At 42.7% G+C, this 18,720-nt stretch overlaps 1 protein-coding gene across 2 annotated transcripts in view; it reads left to right on the top strand.

The window, feature by feature from the left end:
• The window catches only part of LARS1 (leucyl-tRNA synthetase 1), a 70,469-nt gene that overhangs the window by 5,766 nt on the left and 45,983 nt on the right, over positions 1 to 18,720 (top strand). For both annotated transcript variants that reach the window (XM_048489873.1, XM_048489872.1), the window contains exons 2-9: positions 1,254 to 1,372; positions 4,078 to 4,165; positions 13,885 to 13,965; positions 14,670 to 14,792; positions 14,968 to 15,129; positions 16,717 to 16,829; positions 17,824 to 17,887; positions 18,602 to 18,669. In XM_048489873.1, coding sequence (XP_048345830.1) covers positions 1,254 to 1,372; positions 4,078 to 4,165; positions 13,885 to 13,965; positions 14,670 to 14,792; positions 14,968 to 15,129; positions 16,717 to 16,829; positions 17,824 to 17,887; positions 18,602 to 18,669 — 818 coding nt within the window. The remainder of the gene's footprint in view (positions 1 to 1,253; positions 1,373 to 4,077; positions 4,166 to 13,884; positions 13,966 to 14,669; positions 14,793 to 14,967; positions 15,130 to 16,716; positions 16,830 to 17,823; positions 17,888 to 18,601; positions 18,670 to 18,720) is intronic.

Genomic DNA, 18,720 nt, shown 5'->3' with positions numbered 1-18,720 from the left:
TAGGATCCTAGTTATAGTAAGCTATACGCAGCTGTATAGAGCACAGTCACAATCATTAATCCAAGAAAGTTTGTGAATTATTTAGTGCAATTCAACTGTATTGCCTGCATAAAAAAGCCCTTTTGAACCATTTTGCATGGTTTTGCATAGTTTGTGAAAAGCTCAGAGAGTGGAGGCTTTCCTGATGTCGTTAGGCAGGTCATTCTGCAAGGCCATGGCCTGGTGGAACTCTTTACCAGCTAAGACCAGAGCCCTGTGGGACTTGCTTCAGTTCCATGGGGCCTTAGAGAGAAATGTTCCACTGGGCCTTTGGTTAAGGCAGATATGGTTTTTCCAAATTGCTGCCCCCTCTCTCTTCCCCAATTTGCTGTCCATTTAAATTATAATTGGGATGGGGGATGTTATGTAGTTCATACTGGGTTTTTTTGTCAGTACCCTGCTAGTTGGTTTAAATAGTTAGCTGCCATCATGGATAATATTGATACATATGTTATCCTATTTATTTTGTTTATTATTGTTGTTTTAATCAGACACTGAACTGTTTCTGATTTAACTACTTGTATGTTAGCTGCTCTGAGCTTGGCCATAGGCTGAGAAAGGGTGTGGTTGTAAGACTAATAAAATAAATAAAAAAGGAGGGAGTCACTACAGAGAAAGCACAAGTTGTTGTTGTTGCCCATTTGCAGGTTAGTACCTGTAGAAGTCTCTGCTGGAATGAGTGGAATTGTCGTGGCCCAGCATACGGAGAGAGGTGGCATATAGGTTTTCCAAATAAATAAAATAAAGTTTTATTATTAGCTGATCTTGGCCTCTTGCATAATCCCTACGAAACAATCAAGATCTAAGCTTGCTGCAGTGTGTTTGTTTTCTTGTCAATGGTCATGTCTTTTACTTCAAAAGCCAAACAATTCCATAATGGAGTGTGTTGCATAACTCTTTTCTTGTATTTCACTATTGTATTGTGTTATTGCATAATTTTATTGCAGTGTGTGTTTGTATTATATAGTTTTGTTGCATTGTCTTAATTTTGTTGTCTCCTTGAGAAAGACAGACTATATATGAAGTAAATAATAACAATAAGAAGAAGGTGGAGAAGATGCATGCTTCCCTGAGATCCTTGGAAGAAGGGCAGAATAAAAATTTGCTAAATAAATATAGCAAGTCTAGTGTAGGAAAATTATGTATATTGTAGGTTTTATATCTGTGGACATTTTGTACAGCCATTCTAATTTAGTTCTTTTATTCTTTTTAAGGAACGGAAGGGGACAGCTAAAGTCGACTTTTTGAAGAAGATCGAAAAGGAAATCCAGAAGCAGTGGGAGGATGAGGGAGCATTTGAAGTCAATGCAACAGATGCTGCAAACCAGAAGAGGTGGGAATGTGTGGCACTAGTAGGAAACCTCAGTGTGTGTGTGGCGGGGGGGTGGGGGGGATTGTATGTACTAAATGTTGCAGTTCTGGATAATTTTGCTGTATAACCACTTCTGTATTCAAGGTAGTGACCTTACAATCATTGCAGACAATTAAAAAAGTCAGTGTAGTTTTTGATAGGGCTTGACTGTAGCATCTGCCTTTGGGATTTAATTTTCTATATAACAGCATGGATGTGGGTTCTGTTTGTGGTACTTGGTTGCAGTGGTGTAGTGCTTAAGAGCAGTGGGCTCTAATCTGGAGAACCAGGTTTGTTTTCCCTTTCTTACACATGAAGCCTGCTGGATAACCTTGGGCTAGTCACAGCTCTCTGAACTCCCTCAGCCCCACCTACTTCATAAGGTGTCTGTTGTGGTGAGAGAAAGGGATAGGAGTTTATAAGCCACTTTGAGACTCCTTATGGTTGAGAGTGGTAGGATATAAATCCAGACTCTTCTTTTTCTTCTTCTTAACTGTATGTAGGACAGAAGCCTGTGTAAGGGGTGGAAGTTAAGTATAGATTTCCTCACTAGATGCCTGTTGGAACCTGGTGGTTTTTTAGAAGAATCAAATCCTCACCAGGAAGTATAATATGAGGCAGGATAATATAAGTCCTAGATAACTGAAGAACAAAACTGGGGCTGAAAAAGCTAGGGTTGGGTCAAATATAGCAGCCCAGACAAGGAGCAAGAGGGAAGCCAAATCCAGGATTGGGGAAGCGAATTCATACGTTGGGCACTAAAATGAAACCAGTCTCTAACAGTTGCTATAAGGATTCATTCGATGTTTCATCTGAGATTCCTCTTAATCTGGGAAAGTCCTGCTTGAAGCAGATAGTTGTTGACATTATGGAGTAGAATAACAATAATGTTAGATTAGATGTGCTACAACATTTCTATTTTTAGGGGAGATTTATGATCTTTTCCATGATGCTGTCCTTATAAATTACTATCCTGAATTCCTGGTTCTACCTGACAAAACCAAAGCTAAGGGTTACCACCTTCTGTGCAGTTCTGCAATTTAATCTATGATTTATTTATTAAAACATTTATAACTCACCTTTCCCCATGGCAAAAAGGTGCTTTACAATCTATTATTAATACATAATTAAAAACATCGGATGAGCCAGTCCTGTCTCTCATTAAAATGCACACTTTTTAAAAACTCTGTTGAAATAAAAGTCTTCTAGCACCTCCTAAAATGTTTTCAGTGGGAGCAGCCATTGAAAAATGTAGGCCTTCAACAATATAGAGGATGACAGTCTGAAGACTTTGACCAGCTCACAGGGACAAATGGGTAGAGACACTCTTTTAGCTATGTGAATCCAGGTTGCGGACGGCTGTTAAGGTAATAACCGGTATTTCAAATTGAACTCAGAAATAAACTGGCATCCAGTGAATGTGTGGACCTTTCAGCATTTATGAGAAATTGTCCAAAAAATGTATTCAGCCTTTGAGGTGTAAAATACCAAGAGGATTAGTGCAGGTTATCATTGTTTGGCCTGCAATAAATAATGTCTTCTTTAAAAATAGCATGTTTCAATAACATTTCTTAGTGTTCACAAAGATCCAATTTATATTAGTCACATAATTAAATCAGCCCAATTTTTTTTTAGCAATCCCTTTGGCTCCATAATATTAAATGGTACCTCCTTTGAAAACGTCAAAGCAGTATTTATTGGGTAATTTCTTACTTCATTAGAGATGTAAGGGTGCAGCTGATTCTTATTCTTCATGTCCATGAATGATGAGAATTGTAGTCCATGAACACCTGAAGGGCCAGAGTTGGACATCTCTGCCCTGTACCTTTATTCTTCTGTTCTTTCAGGGAGCAGCATGCATGCGCTCCTGTGCCCCTATCCTATCCCTCCAATAAACCTTACAGCCCTGTGAGGTAGACTGTGCCTGGTGTGTGTGTCTGACCAGAAACATTCAGTGAGCTTCAAGGCAAAGTTGGGATTTGAACTCAGTTTTATCAGTCCTAGATCACACTCTGATCCCTCTGTCACATTGGTTCTTACCTCAGCCTGCACTACAAGCCCCAAGAGTGTGTATAAGATTGCAGTCTTAAGAACAGGAAGCAAAACTGTAATTTGTAAATGAACGAAAACTTTAAAAGGTTGTCTTCAGTTTAAGGAAACAGTTTTTATTTTTTCCAAACCTAATAAAAAAATATTTTTTATAACAAAGTACAAAGGCTCAAATTAACAAAAAACAACATTAATAAAGGGATTAGGTCATTCTAAAGCTTGACAGATGTATACTAAAGAGTTCTACGCAGTCTTCAAGACCGAAAATTTATTTAAAAAGGGAAGGTCCACAATTTTTTTTCAGCAACAGAAGAAGAAAGAAAAGAATATATCTTTCTCATGACAACTGTTTGGAGAGGACATCTATTTTTGATATGAGTTGTACAATGTGTTATGTGTGGCCACTGTAATAATAAAATGCTTGAGCTGTTAAAAACATGCATAAACAAAAGTAATGAAGCATGTGTTTCTTGCAGATTTTAGATAATCATCAGGATTAATTTTGTTTCAGTTCTACTAGTAGTATCATAGGTTAGCTAGATGTTCTTTTCAGAGAACAGTCTTGTGTATTTTAGTTGTCTTCTGTTTTAATTGCTGCAAACTTATTGATGCATGCTTATTTTGTATCTTCCACTCAGCAATGGCAAATACTTTGTCACCTTTCCATACCCATACATGAATGGCCGACTTCACTTGGGACACACATTTTCTTTATCGAAATGTGAGGTATGAATTTTTCTGTGTTAAAACTTAACAAATGCTGAGAGGAAAAGAGAGAGAGGAAAAAATTCGGTCCTTGAGTCAACTGAGTGCTGATTACTGTTCTTTTTGAATAATGACTGTGTGAAATGGTGGAATTTGTGTACCTTGTTCATTTCTGTTTCAACCTGTATTTGTATGGTGGTTGAAGCAGTGGTGGGATTCAGCAGGTTCGCACCACTTCAGCAAAAAATCCAAACTTCACATACACGCTACAGGGGTCAGTGCTATCAGTCACAGACCAGGAAAGGGATTTAGGCGTCTTAGTTGATAGTTCCATGGGAATGTCAACTCAATGCATGGCAGCTGTGAAAAAGGCAAACTCTATGCTGGGGATCATTAGAAAAGGAATTGATAATAAAACTGCAAAGATTGTCATGCCCTTATATAAAGCAGTGGTGCGGCCGCACTTGGAGTACTGTGTCCAGTTCTGGTCGCCGCATCTCAAAAAGGATATTGAGGAGATAGAAAAAGTGCAGAGAAGGGCAACAAGGATGATTGAGGGACTGGAGCACCTTCCCTATGAGGAGAGGCTGCAGCGTTTGGGACTCTTTAGTTTGGAGAGGAGGCGGCTGAGGGGGGATATGATTGAAGTCTACAAAATTATGCATGGGGTAGAAAATGTTGACAGAGAGACATTTTTCTCTCTTTCTCACAATACTAGAACCAGGGGGCATTCATTGAAAATGCTGGGGGGAAGAATTAGGACTAATAAAAGGAAACACTTCTTTTTTTTTTTTTAAATAAATTTTATTATTTCAACCATATAAAACAATATTACACAATACAAAACAAATTTACAGTAAGACTTCACATAACACATCCATATAACACATATATCTTTTCTTCCTAATTCTTTAACTGGGTGAATAAAGAAATTCCTTTCTCCACAGATTCTTATCTTATTCCCAAAATAATATACTTCGTATTTACTACTCCCTAGCAGCCTTAATTATATGTCTCTAGTTAGAAAAAAAATTTTTTCCCCATAATACAAGCAAATGTATTTGTATATATATTCAAACTCATATCCCTTCATATATATTCAAACGTAAGTCTATAATCAAGTACAAATATATCTATCTTATATCTTATACACTTGCTTTTTTTAATTACTATTATATATATCCAACTAATCTATTTCTACAGTAGATATTTTTATATTATTAATTCACAGTTCTTATTTTCTCATTAACTATCCTTATGACTTAACTTTTTTACATGTTACAGTATTTTACAATATCTTTACACTCCTTCCTTGTATCCATATATTTTAGCAATGGGGTCCAAGTTTCAACAAAATCTTTGATGTTTTTATTCTTGATCAGCGATGACAGCTTTTCATTTGTTGCGTATTCTAGAAGAGCGCTCAACCAATCTTCAATTGATGGAACCTTTTCTAATTTCCAGTTCTTGGCTACAAGTAGCCTCGCCGCTGTAGTCATATAGAATAAGAGTTTTTTATATTTTAAGTTGATTCTTGTTTTCTTACACATTATGTTAAGTAGAAATAGCTCTTTGCTGAACTTTATTTTATTACCCAAAATTTTTACAATCACAGTATATATTTTTGACCAATATTCTGCTATTTTTTTACAGTCCCACCAGATATGCTCGTATGATCCTATTTCTTCCATGCATCTCCAGCATTTGTTATTTTTTGTTTTGTACATCTTTGCTATTTTCGCTGGGCACAGATGCCACCTATAAAACATCTTAACCCAATTTTCTCTTAAATTTATATTTTGTGTAAATTTTATGTCTTTCCACATATTGTCCCATTCTTCTAATTCTATGTTATGACCTATTCTCTGTGCCCAAATAATCATATTGTTTTTTATTCTTTCTGATTCCATTTCTTTTGTTAATAACATTGCATAGACTCTTTTAATTATATATTTTTCGTCTTTAAATAGAGCTTCCCAAAGGTCACACTTGTGTAATTCAAACCCTTTCTTTACATCCTGCTTGAACTTATCCTTCATCTGAGTATACAGGAATCTCTGACACTGTTGTCCATTTACCATGATTTCTTCCCTTTCTTTAATTTTCCAGTTATTATTAGTCCCTATAACTATATCCTTATATCTTACTGCGTTATATATTACTTCAATTGGTCTTAATGCTACTGCTTCTTGTGGAGATATCTGTAAGGAATTCCATAGAGCAGAAATAAAAGGCTTTTTGGGTTGAAAGACCGTTTATTCAGACATCTTAGAAAGCTCACGTACACGACGTGACAGGAATGAAGTCTCCCGCCAGAACCACAGGTTATAACCTTCTCCGTCCCATCCCCCTCCCGGTTTCCCCAGTCCCATTCTCATGGGAACGGCATTCTCATCTCTCTCTGTGAGATAAGGCCTCTACCAGAGTAATTGCTGCCGATTCTGGCCCATCGCCCGAGTCCTGGAATCCAGTCAAGGCCAAGCGGCTGTGCTGAGAATCAACACCATTGAAACCTTTACACTCTGCCTCCTCTAAGAAAAACTTCTCCCCCCCTGGTTTGTGCGGGAAGGTGCGATGGAAAGCAGAAATAAGAGAGGGGGTGTCAATATTTTCTGAATACACCCATTGATTATAACCAGAGGAATACCCCACCCAGGAAACCAAGTATTGCAAGCGATTGCGGTTAAAACGAGAGTCCAGAATGGCGTCAATTTCATAATGCTTGTGGCCATCAATTATAATTAGGCAGGGGGGTATCTCGGTCATTACCAGGCATCCGGAAGCGGGAGCCTCTCCTTGAGCAAACTGGAATGAAAGACAGGATGGATATTACTTAAAGAATTAGGCAGATCTAACGGGCAGTAACATCATTAATCACTTTTGTAATTCCTAAAGGTCCACTAACTTTTGCCCAGTTTTGAGAATTTATGTACGCGTCTCTGAGATTTTTTAGTAGACAAATAGACCCAAAGCCCCAACACGCAAAGGAAAGTCAGAGCGATGTTTATCCGCCTGGAACTTTTGGGAATCTTTAGCTTGTTGCAAAGCAGTCTGAACCGTTTTCCACCCCTCAGCCAGAGATGAAATCCATTGCTGGAATTCTGGAGGATGAAGCGCCTCAGCGAGTAGTTGGAGACTTGTGGCGGAAGGAGCGACCAGACACAATTTGAAGGGGTTTTTTGCGTGCTGCTATGAGCGGCGTTGTTATAGGCATATTCTGCAAACGGAATTAAATGCACCAGTTGTCTTGGTGATAGTTGGTGTAATAGCGTAAATACTGTTCGAGTTCTGTTCGTTCTCTCCGACTCCCCGTCACTTTGAACGCGATGGTAGGAAGTGCAACGCCGGAGTGGTCCCCAACAAGCCCAGGAAAGCTTTCCAGAATTTTGAAATGAATTGAGGCCAGCGGTCGGACACCACCTTGAGGGGAGGAGTGTAGACGATATATATGTTGAATGAACAGTCGCGCCAATTTAGGAGCCGGAGGGAATGGAGGTGCAGGGGATGAAATGGGCTTGTTTGGAGAATAGGTCCACCACCACCCACAAGACTGTGTTTCCCTGGCTCTCTGGTAAATCCGTAATAAAATCCATTGAGGTGACTTCCCAGGGACGGGAGGCAAGCAGGAGAGAGTTTAACAGTCCATGGGGCTTTCCGAATGGATTTGGCCTCCGCACAAACAGAGCGCCCTTGATATAGCCTCAATGTAATGCTGTGGCGCCACCAGAACTGACGGCGGGCTAAATGCAGTGTCTTGAGAAAGCCAAAATGTCCAGCCGGCGGGCATCATGACGAGCCGAGAACCTGCTTACGAAGGGGGAAGGCATCGCCAACACTCCCCGGCTTCCAAAACACCATCCACTAAAGCGCAGCTGGGGAGTGCAGCCTTCCTCCGCCCGACGGCTTCGAAGACCACGCCTCCTCGAAGTTCCCGCGGGAAGGGGAGACAAGGCTGGGTATGGCGATGGAGGAGGAGGCGGATGTCTGAGATCGAGTGGACGGCCAGCCCCAGTTGGGAGGAGAGGACAGTGCGCTGGATGTCTCGGTAAAGCAGCTCCACCCCCTCCCGGGAAGGCGACAGCATCAGCCAGTTTGTTGGTTTTTCCGGGGAAAAATGGACAGTGAAAGAAAACGGAAAAGAAATCATTGCGCGTAGTTGTTTTGCAGACATTCTGAGGGGGGGGGAGAGGGCGGCCAAGTTCTTGTGATCCGACCAAACCTGGAAGGGTGTTTAGCCCCTCAAGCCAGTGGCCAAAGTGAAAGCCGCTACCTTGATGGCAGCAGTCTCTTTATCCCCTACGGTCCAGTTAAGTTCTGAGCCGGAGAATTTTTTTGATAAATAAGCACCGCGGAACAAGCCTACCATCTTTATTTCTCTGCAACAGGGCTGCCAAGCGCTTTGTCGAAGCATCCACGTGAACCCGCGAAAGGAAGGTCTGGGTCGAGGTGCTTTAAGACGAAAGGCTTTCGGTGAGTGAAAAGTCGATTTCAAAAGCTGGAAGGCTGTTTGACATTCCTGAGACCAAGGGAGGGGCGGGCTTGGCAGCCTGTGGGTCTTTACCCTTAGTGCGTAATAAGTCTGCGTGGAAGGGGTTAGTTCAGCAAATTGGGGTATAAAGTCACGCGATAAAATTAGGCAAACCCTAGGAAAGATTGGAGCTCTTTCGGTTGGTGAGGGAACGAGCCATTGGAGGACTGCTTCAATCTTTGCAGGATCCATTTTTAAACCCCTCGGGTGAGATCCTGTAGCCCAAATAGTCTATGGAGGATTGATGAAAAGCAGCACTTAGACAGTTTTGCGAAGAGGGAGTTGTCGAGTAAGCGTTGCAATACTTCGAACCAAAGCCTCATGCTCCTCCATGGTTTGTGAATAAATTAAAACATCATCCTAAGTATACAACTACTCCTTTATATAATAAGTCATGCAAAACTTCATTGATGAGGGGCCATGAATGTGGGTGCCCTAGCTAACCCGAATGGCATAATTAAGTATTCATACTGTCCAAATTTGGTATTAAATGCTGTCAAATGTTAGTAGCCCTCTGCAATCCTGACTCTGTGGTAGTATGCTTCTCTCAAATCCAACTTAGTAAAATCAGTCCCCTTGCCCAATGCATCTAAGGGTCCTTGATTAAGGGGCAAAGGGTATTTATTGGACATGGAAACAGCATTTAATCCTCGGTAATCAGTACAAAGTCTTAAAGACCGATCCTTTTCTTTACAAAATAGGACAGGGTAGATGCTGATATGTTTGGTAGCCGTCATTATGAATCCGCTTGAAACAAGGTTTTATCTAAGAGACGCGAGGTTCCTTCTCTTCATTAGGAGACTCATCGATAGATTCTACCCTTGGGTAGTTGAGCCCAGACTGTAATATGATCTTGCAGTCAGTGTCTCTATGGGGGGCCAATTGATCACATTCCTGTTCTTGAAACACTCTGGCTAAGTCCTGGTAAAGCTTGTGGAATGCCAGAGGAATTGAAAGAATCATTGGGGCCGTGTACAGCCCGAAGAAACCAGGAGTTTATGTCGTTGGGTGGTGGGTTTTCCCCAATTCATATGCTCTCCACAGGGGATCAGTGAATTCTAGAATCCGTTCTTTCCAAATAATATTTGGTTCATGTAACAATAACCATGGCATGCCCAGGACAATGGAATGTTTGGCCACTGGAGCAAGTGTGGAAACTAATCTTCTCCCAATGGTCAGCTTAACGAAGAAGAACAGGTTACGCTTTTGAATCGAGCCGGGCCCTCGGCTCCGAGTGGGCTGCCGATCCATTTGTGTGAAGCGGTATGGGCTTTGCTAGGGAACTTCGGTCTAAAACCGAAGCTCTTCAGCCACTTGGGGCCGCGATTAAGCAATGGGAGCAGCCAGAATCCTACGAGGGCTGAGGCTAGAATCACGCGGCATGCTTAGCAGGGTTGAAGCCAGAACCGCTTGAACCGTAATGGGGGCTGCCTTCACTCCACCGCGATCTGGAGTAGGACCCACATCCATGGGTGCTGATGAGAGGCAAACCGCCCACTTCCCCTCCCTGGGATCACAGCCCGGTAACAGCTTTAGACGAGCCCGTTGGAGGAGGACCCGAACCTCCGTGGTGGCTTGGCAGAGGGGTGCGTGGGGTCGGAGGCCAGTGGACTTCTGTTTTCGGGCAGTTGGCAGCCAGATGGCCTGGTCCCCGCAATAGAGGCACAATCCCAAGCGCCGGCCAGCGTTGAGGGAGGTGGTTTTGGTAGAGAGCGGCTTGGCAACTTGGCGAAGTCGCAGAGGTGGTTGTAGTAGCGAGGTTTCGAGGCGTGGGACGCCCGAGCTGCGCGTAATCCAAAGCGAGCCGCTACTTCATGCGATCCCAATTCGATCCATTCAGCGATAGTGCGCGGGATCACGGATGAGAAGCACCGTTTCCGCGAAGTTTGATGTCGATGGCATCAAAGAAGTATTCACATTTCATGCGTTCAGGCCACTCAGGAGGAAGTCGCAGCAGCCATCCGACGGAATTCATGAGCAAATTCGCAAAAAAGAACGGTTGCCCTGCTGAATAGATTTTATGGTACGGATGGCTTCATTTTCAGCGTCCGGATCTTGGAAGCGGGCCCGTAAGGCTTGAAGAAATGCAGCCACTGTGCGAGTATCATCCGCCTGCAGCTCAAAAAAGAGTCACAAACCAGTCAGCAGCCACCCCATCCAGGACAGAACCCGATGTCCATTATTTTTTCCGCGTTCAGATCGATATAAGTCATCAAACTCCTCCATATGTGCATCGAGTTGCAGGATGAAGTAGTAGGGAGCTTAGAAGCGGTCCCATCTAAGCGGGCAGGGATCGGGGCCTGTAGTATCCTCTCTCCCACGACCCTTGGAGCCAGCTGGGGCTGCGATTCACGCAGGTTGAGGCGTGAGCAGGAAGAGCAGGAATCGGTGGAGGCACGGGCCTGGCGCCGCTGGCCCTCTTTGGAGAGCAGGACCTTGGGAGGCGCAGATGCTGGCGGTAGCAGGACCCTAGAAGCCGTCGCCCGATAGGAGGGCAGTGGTGTTGGGCGCTAGGGTAGCGGTGTAGGCACCAGCTTTCGGGGCATCCTATCGCTGCTTCTTCAGCTCCTGTTCCAAGGCAGCTAATTCCCTCTCCCTTCGCGAGTCAAGGCATCTTGATGCGCATGCAAGGGCGCTTTCGCTCCAGTTTGGCTTAGTTCGTCTTTCGTTGAATGGCTGCAGTCAGTTCACTTTGCATTGGAAGAGCCTTGATGCCTTGGCGTTGGCGTTCAGGTCCATTTTAGAGTGTTCCAGGACCTTATCATGGATCGATAAAATCCTGCATATATTGCCGTTACAGCAGCGTCTTTGGCTTCGGTCCAGTTCGAGCGTTGGATGTCTTTGCGCTGTTGTTCACAGTCTCTTTGCAGGTTTTCAGCTCTTTTTGCAGCTGTTCGTTCCTCCTCCCATAGCTGGCGTTCCGCGGGCCCATGCCTCTTGGGCATCTGCGCGGTCGGGCCACTTCATCGTCCCAGCTTTCTTTGGACGGGAAATAAATCCGGATGGGGAGTCAGGCTTTCCAGATTTCTCCTCATCGGAGAGCAGCACCTCGAGAGTCCACCGAGGCGGCTCCACGAGCGCCTCTTGTGCATCAGCTACCTTTAGTCCGGGATCTGGAGAGGCCCGATTGGGAACCGGCACGGAAACCTTCTCCCAATTCCTGATCCGATAAAGTTGGTATCAACTGCGGTCTTGGGGCGGCCCCGGTGCTATGCCACTGTGGATTCTTGGGAGCATCATCGAAATACTGAGTCAAGGAACCGTTCAATTGACTCCTGGGTTGCCATGAAAAGTGGTCAGACCCATCTCCTCCAGTGACAGAGTTGCATCTGAGGTTTTGTAATCCACACCGAAACGGGTAGAGATCCGATCCACAGCGCTTACCGATCCATAGACAGCGCCCAAAGCGACTCATGCAACTCCGCGCTGATCATTTCGCGTCCCTCATCCCAATTGAAGTAAGGGAAGACTTCGTGTTGAAGCGAGGGCGGGGAGAAGTCACCAGCGAGACCCGTTCTCCCGCTGGATCCTCAAAGCCAGGAGGGAAGGCTCGAACCCTCTATGGGGCTACCGTGCCTTCCACAGTTTCAGGAATATTCAACCTCTGCATGCCGGAACACCAGAGGTCCACTGATATTTAGAAGGAAGATGAAGATTGATTCCTGTCACAATGTAAGGAATTCCATAGAGCAGAAATAAAAGGCTTTTTGGGTTGAAAGACCGTTTATTCAGACATCTTAGAAAGCTCACGTACACGACGTGACAGGAATGAAGTCTCCCGCCAGAACCACAGGTTATAACCTTCTCCGTCCCATCCCCCTCCCGGTTTCCCCAGTCCCATTCTCATGGGAACGGCATTCTCATCTCTCTCTGTGAGATAAGGCCTCTACCAGAGTAATTGCTGCCGATTCTGGCCCATCGCCCGAGTCCTGGAATCCAGTCAAGGCCAAGCGGCTGTGCTGAGAATCAACACCATTGAAACCTTTACAGGTTTCCTGGTGTAGAAAATGTTGACAGAGAAATTTTTCTCTCTTTCTCACAATACTAGAACCAGGGGGCATACATTGAAAATGCTGGGGGGAAGAATTAGGACTAATAAAAGGAAACACTTCTTCACGCAACGTGTGATTGGTGTTTGGAATATGCTGCCACAGGAGGTGGGGATGGCCACTAACCTGGATAGCTTTAAAAGGGGCTTGGACAGATTTATGGAGGAGAAGTCGATTTATGGCTACCAATCTTGATCCTCTTTGATCTGAGATTGCAAATGCCTTAACAGACCAGGTGATCGGGAGCAACAGCCGCAGAAGGCCATTGCGTTCACATCCTACATGTGAGCTCCCAAAGGCACCTGGTGGGCCACTGCGAGTAGCAGAGAGCTGGACTAGATGGACTTTGGTCTGATCCAGCTGGCTTGTTCTTATGTTCTTATGTTCTTAGAACCGGTTGTTAAAATGGTGCTTGTATACAACCAGTTGTTAAATTATTTGAATCCCACCACCGGAACTGGTTGTTAAATTATTTGAATAATTTAACCACTGGGTTGAAGGGTTTAGCAAGAATTCTCAGTCTAAACATTTGAACACAATTGGCCAGTTTCTTCTGTCTAGCAACTTCCCCATGTCGGATCTTAACATCTTCATATATTTATTTTATTGGCTGATTAAAGCACTTCTTTACTTGATTCCTGTGTTTCTGTGATACATTTCAGTTTCCTGCCTGTCACAGTTCAGCTGGACTGGCATGTAGCGAGGTGTCCTCAGTGGTTCTTTCATTTAAAAATTCACCTGTTCACCTTTCAGAAAAGCAGAAATATGCTTCAGTTTTCACATATCTTGGTTGGTGACTTTAGCATACATTATCTTTGTTTCCTGCTGGTCAAGGTTTTTGTTTGGACTTCCAAAAATATTGTCAGACTCAGAGCTTTTGAGATGGAACAACTGTGGACTCTAGAATGTTTCCAGTCTTGTTATGTTGCAAAGCTATGCAGTGAATTATTTTCGTTTTTTCTGGCTCCTTTGTAATCACAGATTGGGTAACATCAATGAATAATCATAAAGGGGAGGATTAAATCTTAAATGAGTGATAACCTTTCAACACTAAATGCTTTTAACTTACCTACTTGTATTTGACCCTTCTTCTGCACATTTTTTTGGTGTGTACTACCAGTATATTATTGCTTAATGTTGGCCATTGCTTTTGTTTCCTGTAGTTTGCTGTTGGCTATCAGAGGCTAAAAGGAAAAATCTGCCTATTCCCATTTGGACTGCACTGCACTGGCATGCCCATCAAGGTAAAATTAGGGTTTTGTGTTTTGTTTGTGAAAAATACCATTCAAATTCTGTACCAAAGAAATATGTATTCAGTGTTTCGAGGCAAAGCGGCTTCTCCTGGGTCTTATTTTTAGATTTGGACTGAATAACAGTACAAAGTCCACGTTGTAGTGAAAAGTTTGGGAATTTCTGCTTTCGCTTAGCAATTTGAGCTATTTCTTTGCCATGGTAATTAGTACTCAGTGGAGTGCCAGTGATTTTCAGATGTGCCTAGTTTCTTTTAAATGAATTATCCTTATGTTTAATGATTTTAGTGCCTTGTTTTTGTTTTATGAGCCACCTCAATCAGGTTCCTGGAGAGAGGGCGCATAAACTTCCTATGTAACTAGCACACAGTTCTAATTTGCTTGCCTAAGGCTACAGGCTAGGATCCAAAGAACTCTTCTAGCATATCCAAAGTGCTGAGCATTTGTAGTGGAATTTTTAAAACTTTTTCTTTGAACAGCAGACTCCCAAGTCATAATACATACTTTTGGGGCAGGGTGGTGGTGGAGTTGTTTGGTGGGAGAATTGCTTTTTAAAGTCCCATTGGCTCTAAATAATTTGGTACCAGGGTTAAGCCATTTCCAGCTGATCTTATATGGTGAGAAGGAATAGTAAAGTGATAGATGTACAAATGATTGCTCTAACCATTACTACCAAGCCATTGTGGATTTTCTCATAGGCATGTGCAGATAAGCTGAAAAGAGAAATGGAACTGTATGGTTGTCCACCAGAATTCCCTGATGAAGAGGAGGAATCCAAGGGGGATGAAATGGTCATCAAAGACAAGGCTAAAGGCAAAAAGGTACTGTTTAAAAGGTGCATGGTTTTTTTGCTGCTATTGAAGATGATTTTGCTGCTATTGAAGCTACAGCTGCTCTTTAAATGTGAAAATGTTTCTTCAGGCTGAGCTTTCTTCAGTTCTGTCAAATCTGTGTCGTTTTTTGGATATTCACTCTCTTTTCTTATTTTCATTAAAGAGCAAGGCTGCTGCTAAGGCTGGATCATCAAAACATCAGTGGGGAATCATGAAGTCTTTGGGCCTCTCTGATGAAGAAATAATAAAGTTTTCAGAGGCTGAACATTGGCTCGATTACTTCCCACCTCTGACTATTAAAGATTTAAAGAGCATGGGACTGAAGGTATATGTTACTTCTCAAATTAGTATTTTAAAGAACTGTTTGACTTAAACTAATGGGCAGATTTCTCCCTTCCCCTGCAACCTTACCTAATTCTGTAGACATGGTTAAAATAAAATATTGGACTGCATACAATTATGCTTTGATATTGTATATGTCTTACTATATAATTGAACAGTGTGTTTCTGATGACAGACCAGAAAAAGTGAGAGCTGCTGGACACTATAGTCCTCAGCCATCTGGGAGGGCTTAGATTCCAGCTCCTCATGGAGGGCAAGAACTATACTTCCCAGCAGCCCTTGCTCCAGAAAGCCATACTCTCCTCCTTCCCCCATGGTGTGCTTCTTCCTGGCAATGGCGAGCCTTGAAAAGAGGGAAAAGTGCAGGAGGGTGCCATTACACCCCCCCCCCCCCGGTGTGCTTCTCCCTACCAGGACTGGGTCCCTGTGGTGAACTTTGAAGAATTTCCTGCCTGGGAACATGGGGACTCTGTCAAGCTGCAGCTGAGCTGGAAGAACCCATTTGCAAGTTAGGGGAGCCTATCTGTATGTGGGGTGGGGAGAGCGGGAAATCTGAGAAAGAAGAGCCTGTTTGCAAAGTTAGAGGAGCTTGTCTGTCTGTCTGTATTGGTGGTGGAGAATCTGAGAAAGGAGAGCCCGTTTGCAAAGTTAGAAAAGCCTGTCTGTGTGTGGGGTGGGGTGCGGGGTGGGGTGGGGTGGGAAGATAGAACTTGTACGTAAGCTTTTTTTCCATTGAATAATTAGATTAAGTTTTGGTTGTCTGTGGTACATTTTAGGGCCAAGTGGGGAGGAAAGGAGGAGGGGTTGGCCACCTTAATGGCCACCATTAACCCACCTGCGGTCTTCTAGGACAGTATTTGTTTATATAACAGGCTTTACTGCTAGTTTTAATTTGTTTACATATTTTCAAAAGATGTTTTGCAGCATACCTCTTTATCTAGGGCAACACAACAAATACAATGGCGTTTTCCGCATGGACCATATATCCTGGGATAAGGAAGTAAAACATCCCGGTTCGGCCATGATTTCCACACGGCTTCTGGGTCTAACTCTGGCCCACTCTGCAAGATTACCCTTATCCCACGGCTTTCAAAAATGATAAATTGGTGGTTCTTTTTTAAAAAGTGCCAATCCTTCTCCCATGCAAACACCGTGGGAGATGGACCAGTTTATTTTTCCCGCCTTGCCACCTGCTCTCCCCACCCCACAGCTGCAACCAATCAGAACGTTGGAAAAATGGGACTGTTCGCGCATGCATGGAAATGTTGGCCTGGAAAATGAAACTAAACCGGGGACCATGTGTAATCATCTGGAATTGTTCCTCCCTGTTTGAACGCGATAATGGGCAGCCATGTGGAGGGAGAAACTGAGATAGAAACATCCTGGCATGTATGATCCTGGTTTTCCCCCAGGATATTATGTCCGTCTGAAAAACGCCAATGTGTCGATCCCACTTAGACTCAAGCAATGGGCTTGTACTCATTTATTGGAGTTTGATGCTGTTTTGGTTGATTGTAGCTTTTGAAACTTCTGGAGTGCTAGTAGACTCATCCTTTTAAAATACTTTCAGGTAGATTGGAGACGTTCCTTCATCACCACTGATGTTAATCCCTATTATGATTCTTTTGTACGATGGCAATTTCTAACCCTAAGGGAAAGAAATAAAATAAAATTTGGCAAACGGTAAGTGTAATCCCATTGTACACCTAGTCTGTTATTTAGTTAAAAAGATAAAGTCCCCACATGGCTAACTTATTGTACTATTGTATAAATATGCTCTGGTAGTTACTTTATTACATCCTGGCTATGGACATCATCCAATTTTAATGTTTTGTTTTTTTACTGTGAGGGGTTATGGATTTCATTCTCAGTGAGTTGTCCTAGTGAAGAAATGAGGTTTCTTAACTTAAAAAATTAGTATGTTATGAATTGAATTCATAGTTCAGAGATGTACTAAAGGGCAAATGATCATTTTGAACTTTTGCTGGTAAATAATACATGCATACTGAGGACCTGTGCTATTTCTGAAATGACAGAAGGAGCCTCCCTTTTTTGTAGTTCTGTGTTAAATCATAAACAGTTGCTGCTTTAATGACTCGGTATATTGGGTTGAATCCGTGAACAGAAGTATGTGCAGTGGGTGTGTCCCATTTCCCCACACTGCCCCCCCCCCCATTAAAAAGCTACCTCTGATTGTTGAGGCACTCTTAGGAAGGATGTGGGGTGCAGTTTGAAAGGAAAGTGGCCACTATTCCCCACTCTCCCTAAGCTTGAATTCAAATAGAGCAAGGGCTCTTGCTCAACCGTGTGTGGGAATTTGTTTGTTCGTTTGTTTTGCAGTTCCCCATTCCAGAGTCTCAGAATCCTCTGGGTGCTGCAGAGGAAAGGGGAAGAGTTTGGTTCTGAAGACTTATTCTGTTCTCAGTCCTCTGGATCCAAAATTCAATTCAATCTAATTAGGGGGACACATACCACATAATATGGGCCTGAGAATTTTCAGTGGGAGGTGGAAATAGAATAAGAAACCAGGAACAGTTCCTTATCATTCTGAGCAGCCCTTTCTTGATGATATTGTTCTCTATAAAGCCCTAAGGAGTGGAATCTATTGAGAGTATGTGTGTTCTTGTTATAATGTCTCTATATGGTCTGTGACATACCAAATTAATGTGTGTTCTAGATACACTATTTATTCACCAAAAGATGGACAGCCATGCATGGATCATGACAGACAAACAGGGGAGGTAATGAATAATTCTTGATGCATTTGAGTGTAACTTACATACTGTTCTTGAAATTACTATTTACAGGGAAATTACAGGGAAAGCCTGACATCTGTACAAATAATCCCTTGCAAGTTATGTTTATTCACTAAATTATCTTCAGTCTCTAAATGGAAACCTGGAGGAGTTTGCTAAAATGTATACCAAACCAAGATCTGAAGAACTATGCAACTAGTTCCACAAGTTCACAGGGTTATTAAACTGGATTGTGGTGGTTTTTGTTTTTCCCGTCCAAAATGCTTTCATGTACTACTGCTGCCCTTCTTCTCACACGTATATCATGTTGCATGGCAAATTGTTTTTGAAGAGATGGGAGTTTTCAAAGTATTTTGTGATTTGGAATCAGGAACTGGGTATTCAGAGGAAAGGGTCACAAACTTCTTTTGAGGGCACAAGTCCTTGATGAGCTTTTTGGATCCTGCCCATGGTTCTAAACAGTGCATTGTTAGATTTTATTTTGTACCTTAGTTTTATTATGTCATACTGATGTATCCATTCGTTAGTTGAACAGACATTGATTCCACAGGGATAATGCAGAGCCTAGTCTTGTAGTTATATGCAGTCTAGTCTAGTGTATGAAATCTGGTATTCTTCAGGATGTTTTATCATATTCAGACATAGCTTATAAGTGCCAGATACAGGAGTGGTGTACTCATTGTTTGCATTGCTTGCTAGGGTGTTGGACCTCAAGAATACACATTAATTAAGATGAAGGTGGTAGAACCTTATCCTGTGAAATTAAGGTAAGTCTCTAGAGTGTTTATCAATCTGCCAGATACAAAAGTAGCTGGCTC

The sequence above is a fragment of the Sphaerodactylus townsendi genome, linkage group LG03, assembly GCF_021028975.2.
Source record: "Sphaerodactylus townsendi isolate TG3544 linkage group LG03, MPM_Stown_v2.3, whole genome shotgun sequence".
Lineage (NCBI taxonomy): Eukaryota > Metazoa > Chordata > Lepidosauria > Squamata > Sphaerodactylidae > Sphaerodactylus > Sphaerodactylus townsendi.
Note: the sequence above shows the minus strand (reverse complement) of the source record. Positions and strands in the feature narration are given on the sequence as shown.